The 23,326-nt window shown below is 42.2% G+C and overlaps 1 protein-coding gene across 2 annotated transcripts in view; it reads left to right on the top strand.

Moving 5' to 3' along the window:
* Positions 1-17,288, top strand: part of L3MBTL1 (L3MBTL histone methyl-lysine binding protein 1) — a 52,572-nt gene extending 35,284 nt beyond the window's left edge. Inside the window, exons 11-22 of one of the 2 annotated variants that reach the window (XM_060230947.1) lie at positions 336-427; positions 1,584-1,735; positions 3,280-3,356; positions 3,945-4,030; positions 4,605-4,715; positions 4,965-5,079; positions 8,427-8,523; positions 8,839-9,036; positions 10,198-10,244; positions 11,419-11,576; positions 12,765-12,827; positions 16,048-17,288. In XM_060230947.1, coding sequence (XP_060086930.1) covers positions 336-427; positions 1,584-1,735; positions 3,280-3,356; positions 3,945-4,030; positions 4,605-4,715; positions 4,965-5,079; positions 8,427-8,523; positions 8,839-9,036; positions 10,198-10,244; positions 11,419-11,576; positions 12,765-12,827; positions 16,048-16,182 — 1,331 coding nt within the window. In that variant the 3' untranslated portion in view covers positions 16,183-17,288. Of the gene's footprint in view, positions 1-326; positions 428-1,583; positions 1,736-3,279; positions 3,357-3,944; positions 4,031-4,604; positions 4,716-4,964; positions 5,080-8,426; positions 8,524-8,838; positions 9,037-10,197; positions 10,245-11,418; positions 11,577-12,764; positions 12,828-16,047 lie in introns of both variants that reach the window. The other variant, XM_060230946.1, reaches the window with a different exon arrangement.
* The last annotated feature ends 6,038 nt before the right edge of the window (positions 17,289-23,326 follow it).

Genomic DNA, 23,326 nt, shown 5'->3' with positions numbered 1-23,326 from the left:
GGCTACTGGTAGTAAGGTTGCTAGATCCAGGTTGGAAAACTCCTGGAGAATGGAGCCTGGGGAAGACAGGGACCCCAGCAGAGTACAATGCCATAGAGTTCACCCCCCACAGCATCCATTTTTTCTATAGGGACTGATCACTGTAGTCTGAGGATGAACTTTAATTCTGACACATCTGCAGACCCCACCGGAAGGCTGGCATCCTTGCAGGGGAAGCTGGTATTTGCAAGTCACCTAAGAAACATCATCTCCAATCACCATGGTTTCTTTAGGTCAATGAGTTTGACCTCACTAATATGTCTCCTCTTTCCTATCCTTTATGTGAGGATGTTTAGGTTATAAGGAAGAAGAATTCAACTGGGCCAACTATCTGAGGATAACCAAAGCTCAGGCAGCTCCCAAGCACCTCTTTGTGACCCCAGACAGTGTGAGTGTCTTTTGCTCCTGCAAACTAACTCCTTTACTGGGCATGATAATGAATGTGCTTTTGAAACAGCCACAAAAGAGATGGTGACTTTTGTGCAACAAACAGCATCCTTAAGTGTAAAATCAAGGCTAGAGAAACAGTGCTAGTCTGGATACACTAAAAATTAAGGCTGTCAGTCAATAAATGAAGTTGCCAATAACTCACAGCCTTGCTGATTAGAAGGGTCCTCAGCTTGCTAATCAATCAAAGCTTCAGTTTATTAATCTACTGACTGAGCTAGTTTGAGCTAGCCTTAACCATTCTTGTTTAGTCCCATGACAGCAAGCAGTTCTGCATCCACACAAGGAGTTTCCTCTATTCTGCATCAATTGCTGCTGCAAAAGCAGAGGCATTTGCTTTGGACACAGAGCATTCCCCTGAGATTTTTCTGTTCAGTTTTCTCCATCAGTCATTCATGCCCCCTCTCATTGTTCCAGCAGAAGGATTTTGAGGGATTTTGAAAAAAACACTGCAATTGCTACAACTACAATACTGTAGCAGTTACTTTGTCTGTGGCCCAGCAGGGAAAATGGCAAGCACAAGGGGATGACAGGGAGAAAATAGCACTGGTGTAGATGGGATCTTTGAAAATGAGCTACTTCCCATTCGGATGGCACTCTAATGTGCATGGACTGTGCTCTCTCAGAAGCTGTCGTAGTAAACCAAGTGTGAGAAACAGTGTGCCTGAAAAGTGGATATTAGGGGACAATATTATGTGGATGCTCTGAAAAAAAGTCCCAGTTTGGAGGCAAAACACGTGTTTCCTTAGTTTGGGGAGGGGGGGGGGTGCTGATCCTTTGGATCTTTCCCATTGGAACCTTCCTCCTTGCAGGTGGCAGATGGTATGGGAGAGATCAGTCTTGCCCACATCTTCACACAGTTTACAGTTAACCCTTACATCGGAGTGGCCAACAGTAGCTCTCCAGATGTTTTTACCTGCAACTCCCATCAGCCCCAGGCATTGACCATGCTGGCTGGGGCTGATGGGAGTTGTAGGCAAAAACATCTGGAGAGCTACCGTTGGCCACCCCTGCCTTACATCATAGGATTGCACTGTATGGAAGTCTTTCCTAGATACACATGGAAAGAGGACTATTTCTGTCTTCTCTTTCTTCAGAATGCTGTCCCAACGGGATTCCAAGTGGGCATGAAACTTGAAGCAGTGGATCGTATGAACCCTTCTTTGATATGCGTTGCCACGGTGACAGATGTGGTGGACAATCGCTTTTTGGTGCACTTTGACAACTGGGATGACACGTATGACTACTGGTAGGCAAGAGATGAGCACAGAAGAACTATTTTGTTGGGCCAAACATTGCCTCTACGCTTCACAGCTAATGACCCCTGAGGATATATAAAGTGGCTGCTGCACATTTGAAGTTCTTCTAGGAATTTTGAGGGAATTTGAAATTATATGATGTGGAAAGGGCTGTGACCCAGGCGAAGAGTCTCTGCTTTGCATGCAGAAGATCCCAGGTTCAATCCCCAGCATCTCCAATTAGAAGGACCGGGCAGTAGATGACAGGAAAGACTTCTGCCTGAGACCCTGGAGAGCTGCTGCCAGTCTGAGTAGACAATAATGACCTTGATGGACCAATGGTCTGATTCAGTGTAAGAGCAGCTTCATGTGTTATAGTAATAGCATTAGTGACACTTATTGCATATCTCTGAGAGGTATTGCACATCTCCAACTGAGTCATAATCCCTGCTCAATCTAGTAATAAATAAATAAAATAAAAGCAATGTTGGCTTTTATTGCTGTTTTAATAGCAATGATTTTTCAAATGTGCAATTGAAATGGGAACCATATAACTAAAAATTGTTGGTTTAATAGGCCTTCAACTGCTGTATCTCTTCTTTAGGGTTCCAGTATAAAATGGCTGGGATGTTTGGAAATTTTTGTGTCTGTGCCATGGCAGTGTGAGGGGGAAAGGCCATGGAAATGTGTAGGAGGTCTTTTCTATTGTTACCTGACCTAGGACATAAAAGTATGCAAATACAGGAGGCAGCAACACAGCTGGGATATAGGAAGCAGAGTACCAGACCACCAAAAGGGTAGAGTGTCTTCTGAAGCCTGATGTGGTGCAGTTCCCAAAGAAACAGATCTGAGCCTCCTTTCTCTGGGAATACTTGAGGTTGACTCAGAGCCAGCAGGAATCCCAATGGATGGAGATATGCACATGGCAAGCCTTCATAACATGTGGAAAACAACCTGGGTACCTTATTGGCCTCCTTTTCTCTGATCTGGAGCTGTTGCAGCTCTCTTGGTCCTATCCACTTTTAATTCCTTCTATGATAATGCCAAATTATTTATCTCGAATTGTTGCATGGGCAGGTGTCAACTTTGATTCAAATTAAGCAAGCTGCATTGCAGAAGTATATGGTATCATTTGAGCCTACCCCAGACCATCATAAGGCAAAATTCAGGACATGGAATGACATTTGCCAAGACTTCAGCATTACTATTTTTGTCATCATAGGACAAGAAAGTGATATTTTGAGCTGCATAAACCATAGAAAGAGACCAAGCATGTCCCAAGCCTTATACAAAGAGCCAGGAACTGGGATACAACATAAGAAATGCTACTCGAAACAACAAATTTACTCAGGAGAAAAGAGGTTTTTTAACTGGTTTTGTTCCAAGAATCAGAGAAAGGGAAGCTATTAAAGATTTTCAGTTCTCCTTCTGTCAGTGTTTTGGATTACTTCTCTCTTCTTGTTAATTCAATCACAGACCCTCTTGTACCTCAATTACAGACTCTCTTGGAGTTCCTAATGATTTTAGCTATCTAACCAATTTATTTGCCCTGCAGGTGTGACCCCAGCAGTCCCTATATCCACCCAGTTGGTTGGTGTCAGGAGCATGGGAAACCCCTCACACCTCCTCAAGGTGAATATGCAATCCTTGCCTGTTCCATCCATTGTTACAGGTGTTTCCAGGCACAAGAGCTACCTGTTGAACTGCATTTCTTAGTCCTTTTTTCCATCCTGGAGGTTTATTCCCAATCTGCATAGACATGCCTAACTAAAAACTCATTGTGTTGTTCGTATATTACAAAATGCACACCTTTTTTTGGACCCAAATAAAGTTAACATGTGAAGTGGTCAGGAGCCTTTGCTGAAAAATACATCAGTGCAGAATTTGTTGGAATAAAGATAGAATAACAGCTTGGGATACTGTGGATCTTTTGACTTCTGGGAGATGAAAGGACTGGTTTCAGTATGCCCTGTACTTTATTGTTCAGTTTTCAACTTACTTTAGGAATCAAAGAATGTCTATATATCAGTTATGAAACTTGTAGCACATTTGGGTGTTCAAATATTCTTTAGCATGAGGAAGGAAAGAGACAGAATCAATTTTGATCAGACCAGAGAGCTGCATTTGGCTGCAAGTCAGTGTAGAGCTTGTTCCAACTAGAGAAGGATTCTAAGCATCTCTAGCAAAAGCTTGTCACTTGGCAGACTCTTTCATTTCCAGACTACCCTGACCCTGAGAACTTCAGCTGGGAAAAATACTTAGCAGAAACAGGTGCTTCTGCAGTGCCAGCTTGGGCCTTTAAGGTGGTAAGCAGTCTGTTCTTTCTTCCATCCTCTACCATGCATGTGCAAATATTTTTGTTGGGGGTGAGGGAGTAGGATTTCTAGCAAGTTTGGAGCCTAGAATGTTGGAGCCTGGGAATCACTCTTTTGCACCAAGATGAGTGGCAACTGCAAGCTCCCAGGGGTTTACAGCCATGCTGAGATCACTTACCAATTAGGGTTGCCAACTACTTAGAGATTTACCTGGAGATTTGAGGGTGACTCCTGGGAGAGTGGGATTTAGGGAGGGTGGGGGCCTCAGTAGGGTATAATGCCATGCAGTCGACCTTCCAAACTAGCCATTTTCTCCAGGAGAAATGGAACACATGTTTTAAATAAGCAAGTGATTTATGTAGTTTGGAGATCAGTTGTAATCCTAGGAGAACTCCAGCCCTCACCAAGCAACCCACCAATGGAGGGCATTTTGGGCACCATTCCCAAATACAGAGCAAAGTATGGATTCGTGCTGAAACCCCCTCATTTGGATACAGTTAATCTGGGAGAAGATATTTCTTGTCCACTTGGCCTTCAGTCCTCTCCTCATTCTTTCCCTCTCCAGAGGCAACCCCATGGCTTCCTCATCAACATGAAATTGGAGGCAGTGGACCGTAGGACTCCCTCCTTGATTCGAGTGGCCAGTGTTGAAGATGTCGAAGACTACAGGATAAAGGTGGAGCTCTCTTCTGGCTCTGTTGTCATGCATGATCGTGCAGTCTCTCTTTCTGTCTCTGCTTTCTTGTTTTGTGATGGTGCACAGAGAAAATAAAAGCATCTGGAGGAAATAAGTGGAGGCAGGGGACCCCTGCTGCCCACCCCCCAGCTGCCCCACAACTTGGTTCTTACCACCTTCCGTGCTTTTTTGATGTGCAGGGGAAGGATCCTGAAATCTAACAGCAACTTATTTGATTTTTTCCTACAGATCCATTTTGATGGTTGGAGCCATATCTATGATTTCTGGATTGATTCTGATCACCCAGACATTCATCCTGTGGGATGGTGCTCCAAAACTGGACATCCGTTGCAGCCTCCTCTCAGTAAGTACAAACACTGAGCAAGACACAAGGGCTGTTGCTGCCACCTGTGAAATAAGATTAACAACAGTAAACTCATTCACAATGAACTGGAACAGGCTGCCTTGGTTCTAAGCTTACCTGCAAATATCCAAAACCTGCCTTCAACCCCATCCCCCTGCATATCATGGAAGTTTGCTGGGTGATCTTGGGCCACTGTCAGCCTAACCTACCTCACAAGGTCGTTTTACAGATAACATGGAGGGGAGGAGAACGATGTCAAGCTGCTTTGGGTCCCTCTGGGAAAAAAGGCAGGGTACAAAAAAAAATAAATAACATCCAGAACATGTGCTTCTCTTGCCACCAGCAGTGTATGCCCTTTTTGTTCTCCTCCTTTCTGGGAATCTGAGGCTATTCATTGTAGCTTCCTCACTCCGTGCAGATGTTGGGTATGAGGTTTTGCTCAGAATCTGTCACAAGACTTCTTGAGTAAATGCAGAAGATGCTTTTAATGAAGAATCAGATAGCAAACACTTGTAGCATATATATGCAAAGTCTTTGAATTAGTTCCCAGACCCCAGTGTTGCTTTGCTCCAAGGTCACATTCCAGCTTTGTAGACATCTTTCATTGGTACCTATTTTCTGTTACCCTGGAGACAAGATTAGGCCTTGGCCTCCCAAGTGATCTATCCTCTATTGTGGCCTCATTTGTTAACAACACTAATCTACATAAATCCATAAAAGAATATAATTAATATATATGAAGGTTAGTAAATATTCATATTATAATACATAGATTAATCTAGACATGAATAAAAAGGCAAAGGTAATCCCCTGTGCAAGCATCAGTCATTTCCGACTCTGGGGTGACATTGCTTTCACAACATTTTAATGGCAGACTTTTTTTTGTGGTGGTTTGCCATTGCCTTCCCCAGTCATTTACATTTTACCCCCAGCAAGCTGGGTACTCATTTTACCAACCTCAGAAGGATGGAAGGCTGAGTCAACCATGAGCCGGCTACCTGAACCCAGCTTCTGCAGGGATCGAACTCAGGTTGTGAGCAGAGCTGGGACTGCAGTACTGTAGCTTTACTGCTCTGCACCACAGGGCTCCTGACATGAATACATAGATATAAATGCATATATGAATACATAAAACAATATAGTTAATGGATATATGAATATGCTTTGGATAATTGACCACTCATCAGCAATGATAATACTACTGGGAAAATCAATAGATTGTTTTTGGGCCACAAATTTAAAGCAAATCCTTGTCAGGTTGCCCTCTAGGTCTAGGGTTACCTGGAGATTTTGGGAGTGGGGCTTAGGGTTGTCAGGTCCATCTAAGGAAATATCTGGAGACTTAGGGGTGGTGGCAGGAGACTTTGGGGCTGGAGGCAGGAGCAAGGTTGTGACAAGCATGGTTGAACTCCAAAGGGAGTTCTGGCCATCACTGTGCTCCCTTTAATGCTTTCCCTTCATGGAAATAATGGAGGATGGGGGTACCTTCTTTTGAGGCTTATAGAATTGGACTCCCTGGTTCAATCTTTTTGAAACTAGGGTGGAGGAGAGGCACCAGATGCAATGCTGAAAACTGGGTGCCTCCACCTAAAAAACCCCAGCCCCCCTGAAGCCCAAAATACCCATGGATTGAATCTCCATTATACCAGAGTGCCCAGAGGACATTCAAACCCACCCCCCCTTTTCTGCTAAGGGCCTCCAAACTGGCAGATCCTCTGCCCCCAACTGGTTAGTGAATGGAACATTAGAAACATGAATATAGATGGGAGACTGAGATATAGATTTTTGCAGAATGAATGTAATACTTATGTATGAATTTTAAGTGTAGACTGTTACACAGATGTTTGCTGAGGTCCTACTTGGAAGAAGTGTGCATGAAACAAGCTCTTAGTCAACTCCTTGTGTGTGTGGTTTTTTTCTTTTTAGTCAACTCCTTGTTCAATAAAAGAGCCCTGTGGCGCAGAGTGTTAAAACTGCAGTACTGCAGTCTTAAGCTCTTCTCACAATCTGAGTTCGATCCCTGGTGGAAGCTGGGTTTTCAGGTAGCCGGCTCGAGGTTGACTCAGCCTTCCATCCTTCCGAGGTCGGTAAAATGAGTACCTAGCTTGCTGGAGGGGAAGTGTAGATGACTGGGGAAGACAATGGCAAACCACCCTGTTAAAAGTCTGCCGTGAAAACGTGAAAGCAACTTCACCCCAGAGTTGGAAATGACAGGTGCTTGCACAGGGGACCTTACATTTTCCTTGTTCAATACCCTTGGGACCTTATTTGTGCAGTCTTCAGAGGAGATTTTGATACCCTATAAGAGAAGAAAATCTTTAATATTCCTAATTGAACTGTAAGGTTTTTTCCTCTTTGGATGGTGTTCACGGTAAAACCTGAAAAGGACTTTTGTAGTTCTCATTTTTTGGAATATAAAAATATATAGGACTGTGGTATATTCTATATAATGTATATGCATTGCAAGTATTTTCATAGTGAATGGACTGAGATTATAAACAATATTTTTTGTAAATGTTTGTATTATTGTATTTGTTATCTGGGGTTATGATAGTATAGTTCCAGTGTGCCCAACTGGGGATTGGCAGCCCTATCCAGGTCTCCTATTGCTGCCCTGTCCCCATGTGCCTTCTGCCTTCAGCCTGAGATGAGAACCTGTTCCCCATTTGTTTACTTAAATTATATTTTTGTAAGTTGCCCTAGTTCCCCACTGGGCTATATGTCTGCTAACAATAACATTCAGTTCTGTAATTCTGTATTGTACCCAAAGTCTTTTGTGGAATGCTTTCTTAGAACATCAACTGGGGTAAACCTAGAGATGCGACTTAAAACCAAAATAATAAATTTAGCTCCAGGTGTATATTCTTAATAACAATTAGGGAGTTTTTCAGTAGAATTAATAATTTATGGTGCAATAATTGTTTTATACAGCAATAATTGGTGCAATAGTTCGTTTTGCTTCTCCCTGCAGTCTGCAGATTTTGTGTGATGCTGACTGGCCCTCTGCTTGTTCAGTATAACTTTGTTTTAATATTACTTGTGACAAACCTGCATTCAAAACTCCAAACTAATCTTTAAAAAATAGAAAGCCAAGATTTTCCACTTAGCAGTTATTTATATGCTCCTCAGTTCACTGTCATGGACAGGAAATTGCATGCTCATGTGATGGATTGGGGAAGGAAGGAAAAACCACTTTACACAGATTTTAATAGTTTGGAAATAAGACTGGATGTAAGCATTTAGTTTGTACAGTCACAGAATGCTCATGTAGAAGACCTGCTTGAAAAAAGAATTATAGCAACCAGTAAGAAATCCTTATCCAGACTTTTGTCTTCCCTCTTGTGCAGGGCCAAAGGAACCCGCATCTTCTGCCAATGGGAGCTGCCCAACCTTGGCCTGTAAGACCCTCCCCAGCACCAAGGGTTCCAAATACAGCTTTCACAGGTAAGCTTTCCCCACAAGACTCAAAGGGAATGCCTTGTAGATTCTATTGTAGTAGCTTGCATCAATCTAGGTTGCCTTGAGCTGTGGCTGAATCTGATACAGTGGTGTCCATGTGGTGTAGTTGCCTTAAGTGTTGTCAGTTTAATCTGCTATATGTAATATATGACCCACCAGCCATGTATAAACTTCCTCCTTTTGCTGACTGCCTAATAGGTCAGAAGAGGAGTATGCCTTTAAACTGAATTGTCCTCTGGACAATTTACCAGCCATACACAGAACCTTGTATCTTCTCTGATGCCCTCCTCTGTCCTGCAGGAAGTGCCCAACACCTGGTTGTGATGGCTCAGGTCATGTGACAGGCAGGTTCACAGCTCACTACTGCATCTCAGGGTGCCCCCTAGCCGAGAAGAACCAGGGAAGAGTGAAGATTGATCTCTCGGATACTGAGAATTCAGTTAGAAAGAGGAACCTGATTGGCTTCTCTCAGAGGAAGAAATCTCGACACCATGGAAGGTAAGCTGCTGGTGCACCTTGATTGACGAACACCATTGAAAAATACAAGTCAAACATTTTCACTTCCTTGGTTGGGAGTCACTTCAGAGAGCTCTGTCAACTGCTACTACCTTGTAAGGAGACATCTGCCCCTTCCCTATAGCACTGTTTCTCAAAGCTTCTGAATTTGGTCTTCCCTTCCAAACTGAGTCTACCTTCTTCTCACCCCATTATTACACAGCAAAGCATGCAGAGAACCTTGCATAAGCATGCAGTCTGTCTCTGGGATCTGGAGCTCCAGGCTATGTTATGGTTCTGGCTTTATAAAAAGGAGCGGGACAAGACATTTCTCCTTCTAAAACTACTCACAGGGATACACTAGTAGAACAAAGTATCATCATCCCTTTCTTGTAGAAGGGATGCTTGGTCTCAGGGGATTAGACATAATACCCATGTAAGGATCCTCTGCTAGAAGAAATGTATGGAAAGAGGAATCTCTACCATTCCTGAGGAATGGAGAAGTTTCTTAAGGTCTTAGAACCCCACCCCTCTATGGACAATTGCATCCCCTTTCAGTTGTTCCATTCTCCTCCTAAAAAAGCAAATGTCTCATAGTTTGAGAACCAGTGCAAAAAACAGTTGGTATTTCCTATTGTATCTGTCTGTAACTACCATCTTTATCTTGTTGGAAAATCCTTTTCCAGTTCACATGTTTAGAGGGAACTACACCAGTTGCATGTGATAGAGTTGTGAATTCACTTGATTTCCTTGTAACAATGACTTGTATCTGATGAGATCTGCATGTGGAATGGGCCTCACAGAGCAAGAGTTTCCTGCTTCCTTCTCCTGATGCATTCCTCTGAATCCCATGAAATTTTCTTTCTTGGGGGTCAGCAGGGTAATCAGTAGAAATCACAATCCCAATATAGAAGTGCTCTTAAGTCTTAAGAATTGCATGGCTGGATACAAGCCACAAATGTTTCATGTGACCTAGGTACCCTATGCAAATGTTTGATTGTGGACCTGGCCCCCAGTTCACATGATTTTTGCCCCCTTGGAAAATTAAGAGGGGAAGAATCCAAACATGTGAAGTGAGGATCAGCTAATGTGGTCTACTATAGCTTCTCACCTTCCAATCGTGCCCTTGGTAATTTGGAAATAAAGCTTTTCTTGTTTCTCTAGAGGGCGACCACCCAAATACCGGAAAATCCAGCAGGAAGACTTTCAAAGTAAGCACCTGTTTTCTTTGTCTCTGTTTTTCTTGTAAGCAACGAGAGGGCTTCTTCTACAAGAAATGTGCTACAATGCAGATGAACAAGCCATTAAGAGGACACTTCAAGAATAAAAGTTGCTGTGTAAAATTACAGATAATGCATACAAGACAAATGTGATTTTCATTTTGAGCAGTATCTTTGTTGTAATATGGTCAGGCTGTTTCCGCTTTATTTGAAATGGGAGTAATCCTCTGTATCACCATAGTGACTAAAACCTTCTTAAAATGTAATGTGAGAAGGATTAAGATGTTGTTTCCAAGGAAAGCATGGATGCTGCTGAGCTGCTTCTCAAACCTTGTTCAGTCAAAACCCTGTGAAAAGATGGCTACAAACGCATCTCTCCCTCAGTCCTTTGGCTGCTTCCTCCCAGTGCGAACTGCTGACAGCCTGATAAACCCCCAAGAAGGCTTTATCCAACTACCAGCTGATGGTGACCTCTGTGAAAATGCTGCTCCACATTTACATGACCACCCTTTCAGCTCTTTCAGATAGCTTTTTGACATATTGTCACCATCTTCTGTCCTCAACTGTGTGGAAAGCTCCACACTGACATAAATGGTTTATTGCTGGATAAGAACTGTTCTGTCTAAACAGTTACATATCTGAAGCCTGCATAAATGAGCCTTCTTCCTGTAAGCATGGTCTTTACCATTTCACATCTGAGGGTCAAACCATATATTATGATGGATCTCTACATAATGGCTTCACCTTTGGCAGGAGAATGGAGCTGAACTCTAGCCCTCCACCTCCCCTTTTCCCACCAAAACAGCTGCACCCCGGCTGGTGGTATTTACTTCTGTTTTTTGAGCCTGAATGCAAAAGAAAGAGTTGAGGCCTAGTCTTTATCAGGTAGAGTTAGGGTTTAGCTTTATCCTCCTGTCCATCCATGCAGTACTTTCAGTTGTTCCCCACACTCTGTTTCGTATGGATTTGGTGTCAGGCTTATCTCAATGTTCTGGAGTAAACCATTACATCTAATTTAGCCCTATTCAGTCCCTGTGGCAATCATGTCTTTCAGGAAGGGGGAGATTGGACAAACCAGTTTTAGGGCACACAAGAGTGTATACAGTAGTTCTGTCACCATTCTGTACTTTAATCCATTTTATAATCTTCTCAATGTCATCACCAGCCATTTCTTCAGACAATATGCACCAATCTCTTTTCATGTCAGCCTTATCAGCGCACCCAGACCGTTCCCTGTCTCTCTGCTGGGAGCAGCACTGTAAGCTCCTGCCAGGAGTTGCTGGGATCACAGCATCTACGGTGGCCAAATGGACCATAGATGAGGTAAGAACATGCAAAAGGAAAGATGGATTGGTAAAAGCATAAGCTTGATTCCGAGGGTATTCCTGCCACACATCCCTCCCAATTTCTTCCATTAGGTTTTTAGAAAAAGGTAGCTGGGAGAGCTCTCATAGAAGGTAGGGGAGCTGTCCCCGCCACCCTTCAAGCTCCCTGTAATCTGAGCTTTCATCTTCTTTCATAATAATCTGCTTTTTGGCTAGCTTTTATTCTGAAGCCCAGCTCAACCTGTCAGAATTTAGGAAAGTAGAAGAAGACATGGCCTTTTCAGTTGTTGCACGCCACACAGAATTTCCTCTAATAATGCCACCACGTTTGTCTTTTACAAACAGCACAAAACAATTCTTATTCCTCTTTAGTCCTTTTCTTGAGTTGGTTGGTTCTTTTTAGTTGTACCAGTACTATGGATTTTAGTATGTTTTGCTGGTTGGAAATGGCTGTTCTAGTGCTCCAAAATTTTCATAAGCTGCCTTAGGTATTTCTGTGGTATAAATATCTATGCTACCCTAAGGGGTACTGAGGCTGATCTGGATGGCCAGGCCAGCCCAATCTTGTCTGATCTTGGATGTTAAGAAGGATTGGTCCTGGTAAATATCTGGATGGGAGACCACCAAGGAAGTCCTGGGTCAGTCAGAGGCAGGCAATGACAAATCACTTCTGTTAGTCTCTTTCCTTGAAAATCCTACAGGGTTGCCATAAGTCAGCTGTGACTTGATGAAGCTTTGTGCACAATAACAAGGAGTACGGAATGCCTTACTGGCACCTTTAAATATGTTCCATGAGGAGCAGAACTACATGTTGCAGGGGAAAACACAATAAATTTATTATTTAATCCTCATCTCACCCACTGATTCTTCCTTGTAAGAGGCACCCCATGTGCCATTTTAATTTTTTTTTCCAATTAAGTCTCTGAAACCAGTAGTTAGACTGGTTTAAAATAAAGGCTTGGGTACAGTGGGAAATTTGCAAGGGAAAATCAGCAATTGTGAAAGGGGTTACGTATCCCTTCCTCTTGCCTTATTATTAAGTACCTATGAATAGGAGAAGATCTATTTATGCTAATTTGGCAAGTGAAAGTTGGGAATCTGCATCTGCTGAGGTAATGCCTGCAGGAGGAGAAGGGATGATTTTCTCTGAGTGTGTGTTTAATTCCTTGTCTGTCTTTTCTTCAAGGTCTTTAGCTTTGTACAGACGTTGACAGGTTGTGAGGACCAAGCAAAACTCTTCAAGGATGAGGTAAAGGAAATGGTCCTCAGTCTTATGAGGTAGAACTGCCATTGGTTTTTGGAGTGGGATGACAGCATTGTAAAGGATTATGTATTAATGGGGATAGTTGATTCTCCAACCCTAATTAGCTAACACATTACCCTCTTCGAACATTATTTGCCTGGGTTTCTGGTGATATAAAATGCCCCCTGCCAAAGCTCCAAACAAGAAGCGATAGGGATTAATGTGAGGAGGTGGCTGACATACTTCTAAAATATGAACTGAATTCTGTATGAGAGCCACCATGGCATAGTGGGCTGGAATCTGAAACAACTGGATCATTGATGAGGTAAAAATGATTGAAAGGGGGATTGATTGGTAAAAGCATAAGTTTGCTTCCAAGGGTATTCCTGCCAACCCCCAACCCCCAATTTCTTCCAATAGGTTTTTAGAAAAGGTAGCTGGGAGAGCTCTCAGTTAAGGTAAGGGAACTCCCCCTCCCCCAAGCCTCTTCGAAGATAGAAGAAGAAGAAGATATCGGATTTATATCCCGCCCTCCACTCTGAAGAGTCTCAGAGCGGCTCACAATCTCCTTTACCTTCTTCCCCCACAACAGACACCCTGTGAGGTGGGTGGGGCTGGAGAGGGCTCTCACAGCTGCTGTCCTTTCAAGAACAATCTCTACCAGAGCTATAGCTGACCCAAGGCCATGCTAGCAGGTGCAAGTGGAGGAGTGGGGAATCAAACCCGGTTCTCCCAGATAAGAGTCCACACACTTAACCACTACACCAAACTGGCTCTCTTGTAATTTGAGCTTTCATCTTCTTTCATAAGAATCTGCTTTTTGGTTAGTTCTTATTCTGAAGCCCAGCTCAACTTATCAGAATTTGAAAAGTAAAAGGAGACATAGCCTTTTCAGTTGTTGCATCCCACATATAGAATTCCCTCTACTCATAAGGCCACCATATTTGTCTTTTACAAATAGCACTAAACAATTCTTATTTCTCTTCAGTCCTTTTCTTGAATAGATTTGAATCCCCACCCCCTCTGCCATGGGGATCTTGCTGGGTGAACTTGGGCCCATCTCTCAGCCTAATCTATGTTACAAAGTTGTTATTGGTGGATGGGATGGAGTAGAGGAGAATGATATGATAACCTACTTTGAATCCTGTTTAGGGGGGGAGGGGAGATCAATACCCACAAAAATTTCATTTTCGAGTATAAGGTAATGTCATGAGGACCAACTATGAAATTGTCCAGGCAATTTGTTGGCCTAACTAATGGTTATATAGCAACTATTTTTTTTCCTGTTACAACCAGGAAACTCCTCCACTTTCTGTACCAATAAGAAACTAAGGCTAATCTATAGGTACAACAGAAGAAGGTGGTAGAGGTATGAGGTGGCAAAATGTGCTGCTCCACTGTAGACTGCAGGATTTTCATCCTTCCCCATGTAAAAACTTCCTACATAAATAAAAATAAATAGCATATTGAGAGGAAAATCTTTCATGTTTTGCTAGTTTTCCACTCCGAAGGAATTATTAATATAGGGGAATTTTGAAATATATAGTTCCTTACCTGCAGTCTGAAGTGGCACAGTTCATTATATCACTTCTGCATTCTACCACGTCTCTGCCTGTCTAGAATAAGCTGTAGCTTTGCAGAAGGCAGGAGAGGAAAGTAGTTGAAAGTTTTGGATGAGCAGCAAGAGGTGGTTTAGTGGTTATTAACTTGCTCATGAGCTTTATTTTTTTTATTGATCTCAATTAACATCTAACCACACAGAAATTGCTGATGGTGCAGTTAGTCCCACAGAGCTGAAAGGCAAAAGAAGCACTTTGTAAGGAGGTGTGGCTCACTGAATTTGACTGCCAGGGGCAGAACAGTCTATGAAGGCCGAGGGGCAACAGTTCATGTTACATTTTTAAAGGTTTGTATATTTAGCTAAGTGGAGAAAAGAAGTTGAATGGCAAGGGAATTACTTTTAAGAACAGAGGCATTAGTGATTTCCAAGGGGGTGGGAACAGGTTGTTGTGTATGTTTCCCCCATTGCTAGTGAAGCTGGCAGTACAGCTCTTCCACCTGGCAGATTTCCCTGAAGTGTCCCTGGCCTCAGCAACAACCATCTCCTCCACCCTGAGCCACTGGGACTTCTTCACTGACAAGTCTCAAGTCCCCTTGGTTGAAGACATATGCCTTTCCCCTTGTATCTGCACAATGGAAAGATGTAACTTGTAGCCTATGTCATCTACATGGCCATCTAGATATTTAATTCTGGACCTGGCCCCCGAGTGTGAATCAAAAACTCTCCACAATGGGGTCAAGTACAGAAAAAATGTTTAAAAAAATGGGGGGAAACTCCAGGTTTGTAGAAGAATCTTTTTAAAAAGGGCATAAAAGAAATCGTTTTAAAATGTCAAGATGCCATAAAATTCCCTCACAAAATTTCAGCAGCCATAATCCAGTCTGCAGTTCCCTATGTAATCTACATAACTACAGCATTTCATTTTGAGAACTGATGTGATTTATAGAAATAAGAAGGATGGACAGGCAGAGGGGTGAAGCTAGAGTAGATGGAGGTAGAGAGAGGAAAGCTGAATATCAGGTGGAGGAGAAGGGGGCTGGACAGAAGGAAGGAATCAGGTAAAGGGGAGAAGCTGTGAAAACTGCAAGGGGGAAAGAAGACAGCACAAGAAGGAGAACTAGCTGGAGAAGGAGATGATTCCCCCCACACACACACACTAATCTTCATAGGTTCCCTTCTTGCACACAAAAACTTACACCTTGAATGTTGTCTTAAAGGTGCCACTGAATTCAAACTTTGTTCTACTGCTTCAGACCAACACGCCTGCCTACCTGGATGTATTTTCTAATGTTGAATATGTTACTGCTTATCCTTGATGTTTTCAAAGGGCATCCACAGTCTTTCACTCAGCCTGGATACTCCTTACTGACTTTAGGGGGCAACTTCTCCTGATCTGGGAAGTGCCAGCTTCAGCTAACAGCATGGTCAGTGTTCCTGTCACCATTATGTAGTGCTCTGCCTGTACTTGCCATTACCTTGTATGGATGCCCCAGAATGAAATAAAACTTTGTGGTGCAGGCAGATGCTGGGATGTGATAACACTTAATGAAACACTATATTTGATTGTGAAATAAGCATTGGGTGAAGGTAAGACAGCTTTTTATGAGGATGTATACATATGTATGAGAGAGACAGACATCTTGAGCATCTCTCTATTTCCCATAGATGATCGACGGAGAGGCGTTTCTTTTGCTGACTCAGGCTGATATTGTGAAGATCATGAGTGTCAAGCTTGGTCCAGCACTGAAAATCTACAATGCCATCCTCATGTTCAAAAATGCTGATGACACCTTAAAGTGATCCACCATGAGCAGCATTTGACTTCCTTCTACAGGAGCTGCCAAAACTCTCATCTGTCTGTTTCAACAGAGTGGAGACCTTCCTGACTTGCTGCAGCTGTAAAATCCTGCCAACTTGCTCTCTTTGAGTCCATCTTTGTTTACATGCCAAATCCATCCCCTGTCTGTTTCCCCTTCTCTCTCTTTTCCCAGTTGGTCTTTCTGAATACTGCCCTCCCATGCCTAGCAGCGGAGCTCTAGCAGTGTCTTTCCTAAAGCCACAGATCCAGCTGAGTTCTTCTCCTGATGATTTAAAAGCACACAACAGGGGATTGAGATTATACCTTCTACTGGATTTAGCCTACCTTGGATTTAACCCTTTAACTCTTGACTGCCCACAAAGTGGGTTTAGATGAGGAGGAAGATATCTACTTATGGGTAACCATTACAGCCAGTTACTCAATTTCAAATGACATCAAATTCTTGGAAGTGCTCTAGCATCTGATACTTCTGGGCAAAAGTCAATCCCTAATGATCAGGGTTTTGACCAAGAACTTCTCTGGAGGGCAGATGAAGCTATATCAAAGGACTTGCTGAAGAACTGGGTGCTAGTCCTTCTAGGTCAGACTATTGGACTAAATACACCATAGACATAACCTGAGAAATTATGGATTCATTGCTGCTACTGGGGGAAAAAAGGATATTTTGGTGCTCACAATTTAAATACTTGTAAAATTGCTGTGTTAATCTTGGAGAATGAGAGGAACTAAATAGGGTTCCTTTACTTAATTTTGGCTAGTTCAGTCCTTGGGGTCTGCATGAAGCAAAAAAAGAAGATCATCTATGGCATCTGAACAAAACGAACTAGGCAATCTAACAGCCTTAGACCTAAGTAAAAACAAATAGCACCATTAACGGAGAACAGGGCAGAGAATGGCAGCTAACTTAAACCCCTCACCACTAGCTGGGCAGCTGCTGAATGGTGTAAGAGGAAAATCCTGTACAAAGCAGCAGTTTTTCAGATTCTTTATTTTGATTTCATCAGTTCTTCCCTACCAAACTCAACTGAATTCAATATGTGCCAAATGTTTACATTCAACTGGTTGACAAGGTTCCAAGAATTACAGTGCAGCCTTATGCAGAGTGACCCCAGTCTAAGCCTAAGGGGAGGAACGGTGGCTCAGTGGTAGAGCATCTGCTTGGTAAGCAGAAGGTCCCAGGTTCAATCCCCGGCATCTCCAAAAAAGGGTCCAGGCAAAATGGTGTGAAAAACCTCAGCTTGAGACCCTGGAGAGTTGCTGCCAGTCTGAGAAGACAATACTGACTTTGATGGACCAAGGGTCTGATTCAGTATAAGGCAGCTTCATATGTTCAAGCCAACTGAAATTAGTTGTCTTAAACTGGAGTCATTCTGCATAGGGCTGCACTGAGACATTTTAAAACACTGTTTCTGTGTGAATACTTTACACACTGAGGAAAATGTCATGTGCTGTTATTTCTGAGCCCCTCTTGATATTTGCTGATGATGGACAGATAGAGATGTTCTGAGGAACAACTTTAGCCATGTAGATTTATCTGAAGAGACTTGAGTTGTGAAGCCAATTCTGGTATTAGGCAAAGTAAAAAAAAGTGACCTCAGGTAGCATAGTTTGGGTGCTACAAACAAGCTACAAGTCTCCTGTTGCATTATTACAGTTAATAATATTGTTATTAACAGTGGGGGTTGTCTTGGGATGGGACTTCTAGGACAACATTTTCTAACTTCAGTCATTCTACAATTAGTTTCTCACCTTGTCCTAGAAGTTCAGCCCTTATGGATCTTTATCTCATTTTACAATCACCTGTGTGACAATTTAGGTTAAAATCCAGCAATTTAGGTTAAAATCCAGCCAGGCTGGTGTTTGGATTCGAGTTTTTCAGATTTAACCCTCTAACCACTGCACTGCATAGAGTTCCTGGTGTATGGAGCTTCTAAAGGTCATGAAGATTTTTGTTGTTGCTGTTTCTCCTCAAACTGTAAAGATGGGATAAATGTTCTTTACCATTCATACACCAGCAATGTTTTTCATAGTATTGTGGTCTGTGAAGTCCACTTTTTATGGTTGGGTCAAATTCATGCAAAGCTTCCCATGGAAATGCAGCATTTTGACTCAGATATCTGTGAAATGCTTGTTCATGTGGCTGTCCCTCGAAATGGTTGGCCATTTGCCGTTTAAGAGAAATGCAGGTCCCAGTTTCGCTCCTTCTGTCGTGGTAAACTTTTCAGTCAGTTTTCAGAACTTTCTCCTCCCTTTGAACATCAGTAGATGTTTACTTTGTTGGAAGGAATAATACTGGGGAGAAGGAATATTTGCACTTCTGGATCAAATCCTGCCAACAGATACAGCTGGTTGCTGAGTATATGGTGCCAAAATATCCCCCTTTATCCAAAGAGGTGTTCTTTTTAACCAACCTTGAAAGATGATGAAGAGGAGCACCGAAGATTACCCAGATGATGGTCTTCAATGGGCTTTACCCACAAGACTTTTGTTTTCAGACTCAGTTCTCACAGAAGTCCAGTTTACACAGTCACAGTCAGCATATCTGCAAGAATCAAACCACGCAATGAAGGAAAGAAATACCCTTTTGTTCTTTCATCATTCATAAGTTTCCAAGAATGAATACATGCCTCTTGCACTAGAAAGAAAGCCAGACTTCAACTCCATCTGCTCCATGGATGGGAATGACAATGGATTATTGGTTCCAAGGACAGGAATGACATTGGCTGCAAATGTAAAACTGGACGGCTAGTTCCAAAAATACCCCAAAATGCAGCAACACCTGGCTGCTTCTAAGTCCCACTTCAATAGGAACAGGATGTGTATAATAGAATAGAGGCCAGGTCTAGTACTGTTCCACTTAGTAATTGACAGCAGGGCATCTCTTGCACCTTTGCTAGACTCTGATTGAGACAGTCCTGCTTCTCTGACTCTGTAGGTTTTGACTCTATTGTTTGGCTCAGGTGAAGTTAACTTTCTGATGATCTTGTAATTGGAGCTGCAGCAGGTGGCCGCTTGAAACCCTCAGTGCCAAATGTTACTCCTGTAGCCTTTGGACTTAGAAGCTTTACCTGCCCAACTCCTTTTCCACTCTCTTATGCCACCTAGTGAGAAAGCTGAAGTGGATTTGCACCAGGAATGGAGGCATTGCACCCAACAGCCCTGAGTTCTTCCAAAAGGAAATGATCCTTACTGGAATTAAGTGTAAAAAGTGAAAGTCACTAACATTGTGTGTGTATATGAGAAACAAAAAAAATAACTAGCTGATGGCAGTGTGCAGTCTTTCAAATAACAAGGAGCTTAAGCATTCCATCCTGTTTATCTTCTGTCATAGATATCTAATGTCATACTTCTTATCCTTTGAGGTGTGAAGCTTCTGAATTAATCCAGATTGAAGGCAATTGCAGATGTAATTGACAAGAATGATGAAGGGCTACTTACTGCTGCAACCCTATCATTTCATGTAAAGAAAACCAAATCAAAGTCATAGCTTGTGTGTGTGTGCGTGCAAGAGAGACAGACAGAATCAAAGGGAACTGACCTTTTCCTGTGTTTGCTCAACACTATCTGGAATGGTTGTGTCAGAGACATCAGCTCTGAAAGGCAGTGAATGAGGGAGGGAGAGAAAGAAGGTAGCCATGACCTCCTCAGGTATTCTCTTGAAGCTTATAGTATTTCCAGGTGGCCCAGCATCTGAATGTCAGAGAACCTAGGAGGGGGAATACTGCCAATCAGAGCCAATGTCCTGGTTTAGATTGATCTGCTAGTTCTGTATAGGCAGCTACTTGTACATTCTTTCATTGTATAATAACTTGGCATGTTACAGTGCTTCTGAAGCGTGAGTAGAATACCTAAGAGCCACCCAAGTGCCATATTGATTCTCAGAACATCACTCCAATATTTGGATAGAGCCTTTCTTAGAAAGGATTCCTAGATGGATCCCTAGCCACTCCAGTTAAAGGACCTTGGCGATTGGCACCTTTCTGGGTCTAACACCTTGGAGAGCCACTGCTCGTTGGGTGGAACAGCACTAAGCTAGGTGGACTGATGGTCTGATTCAGTGTAAGGCAGCTTCCTATGTTTATCATCCTGGCATGACTAAAGTCAGTAGAATAGGGAATCAGCTGATGCATTTGAGGAGTTATTTTATCTCGAGAATCTTTAACATGCTCCTTTTTGGGAGTCAGTGGCAGCTAAAACATCTCCTGAGCAAATACTCATAGGAGATGTGGTCTCTACTTGCCTCCTCATAGATCCCTGCACAGTAGGCAGTCGTTTCTAGTTCTTAGCACTTGAGATCATAGGAACCTTTTCCAAGACTCAGCAAGACAATCAGCCAATGCAGATGGGTTGGAACGCCTCCCCACTTTTGCTCATGGTATTGTTCTGAATAATAGTTCCGAGTAAATGAGAGAATGATAACTTGTGGTTGCTTGATAGAGGCCTCTTCTGGTTATTCTCCACACTGCTGTGGCATTTATGATTTATCCCAGCAAGCGTTAGTAAATGGACTTTATTCTCTTGTTCCTGGTTCTGCAAGGAATGGATGAGAATTAGCATCATTTTAGTTGTGGAATGATTTGCCCAGATAAGGCCTGATGTGCTTCTAGGAAACAAGAGAAGGTATTCCATAATCTTCAGCTTGTGTTGAATCTCCCATTTGGTGTTTGAATTGATCAACTAGCAGTATAACAGGTCATTACAGAATCTTAGATTAATTGACTTCAATGGGATTAGAAAAATTTAACTCCATTTAGGATTGCACCATAAGAATTAGAAGGAATTTAGCAGATCACATGACCCAACTTCTTTAGTTGAAACAGAATATCTTTCCCTGAAACATCCCCAAATAGATTGTGGTCAAGCTTCTTCCAAACCTCAAAGGAAGAAGACTCCAGAAATCCTCTAGCAGTTTGACCAGATTCATTTGTTAGACTTTTAACTCTCCCAATCTAAGAATTTGGGGGCATGAGCAACAATATTCTTTCCTATGCCTTCCTATCCCTGGCCACCAAAAGTTAGATATTTTGAAGATAAATCCATCTTTTGAAAGTCATGTAGGCTTGAGGTTTGACAGCTTTCCAGAGATCACAGATTCCAGAGCGGCAATGTAATAATTGGCCAGAACGTTGAATCTTTCAGTATGACAACATCAAGTGTGTCACATACTTGTTCCAGCCATAAGTTACTTTCAGTGACCCCCATCAATAGGTGGAGTAGAATACAGCCTGTTTTTTAACATGTGGTCTTTCCTAGAAGGACCACAGAGTTAGCTCATTAAAATTAAATTATTTTAAATTGAATAAAAGATTCACAGCATGCTATAATTAACTTCTGTCAAACCTCTCTCTGAGTCCGCAAAGTGGTTTAGATGAGGGACAAATTGTCACTCTTCTCCAACTGTCAAAAACTCCCTGGAGGTGATCCTGGAAACCATATATCATGTTGGGGCTGTGGCTCAATGGAAGAACCTCTGCTTGGCATGCAGAAGGTCCCTTGTCCGGTCCCCAACATCTCCTGTTACAAGGATATGACAGTCGGTGATATGAAAGACCTCTCTGCCTAAGACCTTGAAGAGCCACTGGCAGTCAGAGCAGACAGTACTCACCTTGATGGACCAAGGGTCTGGTGCAGTGTCAGGCAGTTTCATGTGTGACACAATTGTCCTAATCCAGCCATATGCACATGCAGAAAGTTTTGCTGTTTGGCACTCTTGACGGGCCATGCTCAGTTGCAGCTGCTGGATCAGGATAGCAGATGTGCACATGCTGTTGGTCTGTGCACACACTTAGTACATCCACCCCAAGATCCAATTTCAAGCACTTTTAAAATGCAAAAGAAATCCAAATTTTAAAACAGGTTGACTGTTTAGGGCTTATTTGGGGCTTCAGTGCAGTGGAAGATGGGAAAGTCTTTTAAAACCCTTAGTCGTTCTTCATCTTTTCCTCTTCCCCTTTCCAAGGCTCCTCTGAGTCATTTAAAATGTGAAGGACAGGGAAAAGTCTGTCCACCTGTGACAGGCCCTGCCAAAAAGCCCTTTATTTTAGGGAGCAATGTTTGCAGAAGGCAAAGACAAGTGTTTTCAGAGGATGCATTTTCATGAAATTGAAGCTTTTTTGCACTTTCATTCATTTGCACTTGTTTAATTTGTCTTTTGATATTTGCACCTTTGTGTTTTCATGATGGAAATACTATAATTGTATCCAGTGCAGCTATTCTGGAACTTTGTGTCCTGAGTATACAGAAGGTTAATATAAAATAAGAGCAAAATGTGATATGTTTTGTCAGTGTTTTACATTAACAATAAATGTGAACTATGAAATTATACAAATAATATAGACTTGATTGTTTTTGTTTGTCAAGGATTTTATTTTGAATAATTTATATAATATTTAGGGTATATACCAAATAAAGTCAACATTGATATTCAAAGATAGCAAAAGCAGTAAAATTTATTTAGGTATTTTTGCTTTGCTTTTCTCTAAGGGGGACACAAAGCTTTAAAAATACCAGAATACAATCTAAGTAATCATTTTAAATAAAAGGGGGGGGGGAAAGCTGAATCACATTGTGGTCTGGTTTTGGATCTGTGCTGGCTCACACAAGGCTGTGGGCTGAGCCAAGGGATGTCAGATGGTATACATTTCAACTCCAGGTTCTCTTTGAATAATAACATTGACAAGAAACTAAATTTAGAATTGTAATTGGTGACTTTGAATTTTGGTAGATTAACAATGCAGTCCTAAACAAATTGAACCTGTATAAGTCTATTGACTTCAGTGGCTTTAGAAGAATGTAACTTTATTTAGGATTGCATTGTTGATTAACCTTAATTGACCAGTCATATGAGTTTTAATTAGGGGTGAGCTGAGAGGAACCAGTCTCATAGTGCTGAGAAGTCCCCTCCATAGAGTTCAAATATTATGAGGAGAGAAAGAGAGAAAGAAAGAAATTTCCTCCATGCAGTTCATGGGAAATCAGTTGTATTTATGATTTGAATGTTGAGCTGTGGGAAGTGAGGGGTGTGTGTGCGTGTTTATTTTAAAAAATAGGACTTCAGAATATCTGAAGAATTCCATTCAGTAACTGAGACTATGATGGTATGATTCCCACATGCCATCCCACATT

This window comes from Heteronotia binoei, chromosome 2 (assembly GCF_032191835.1).
Source record: "Heteronotia binoei isolate CCM8104 ecotype False Entrance Well chromosome 2, APGP_CSIRO_Hbin_v1, whole genome shotgun sequence".
In the NCBI taxonomy this organism is placed as follows: domain Eukaryota; kingdom Metazoa; phylum Chordata; class Lepidosauria; order Squamata; family Gekkonidae; genus Heteronotia; species Heteronotia binoei.
This window is presented reverse-complemented; position numbering and strand designations above follow the sequence as displayed.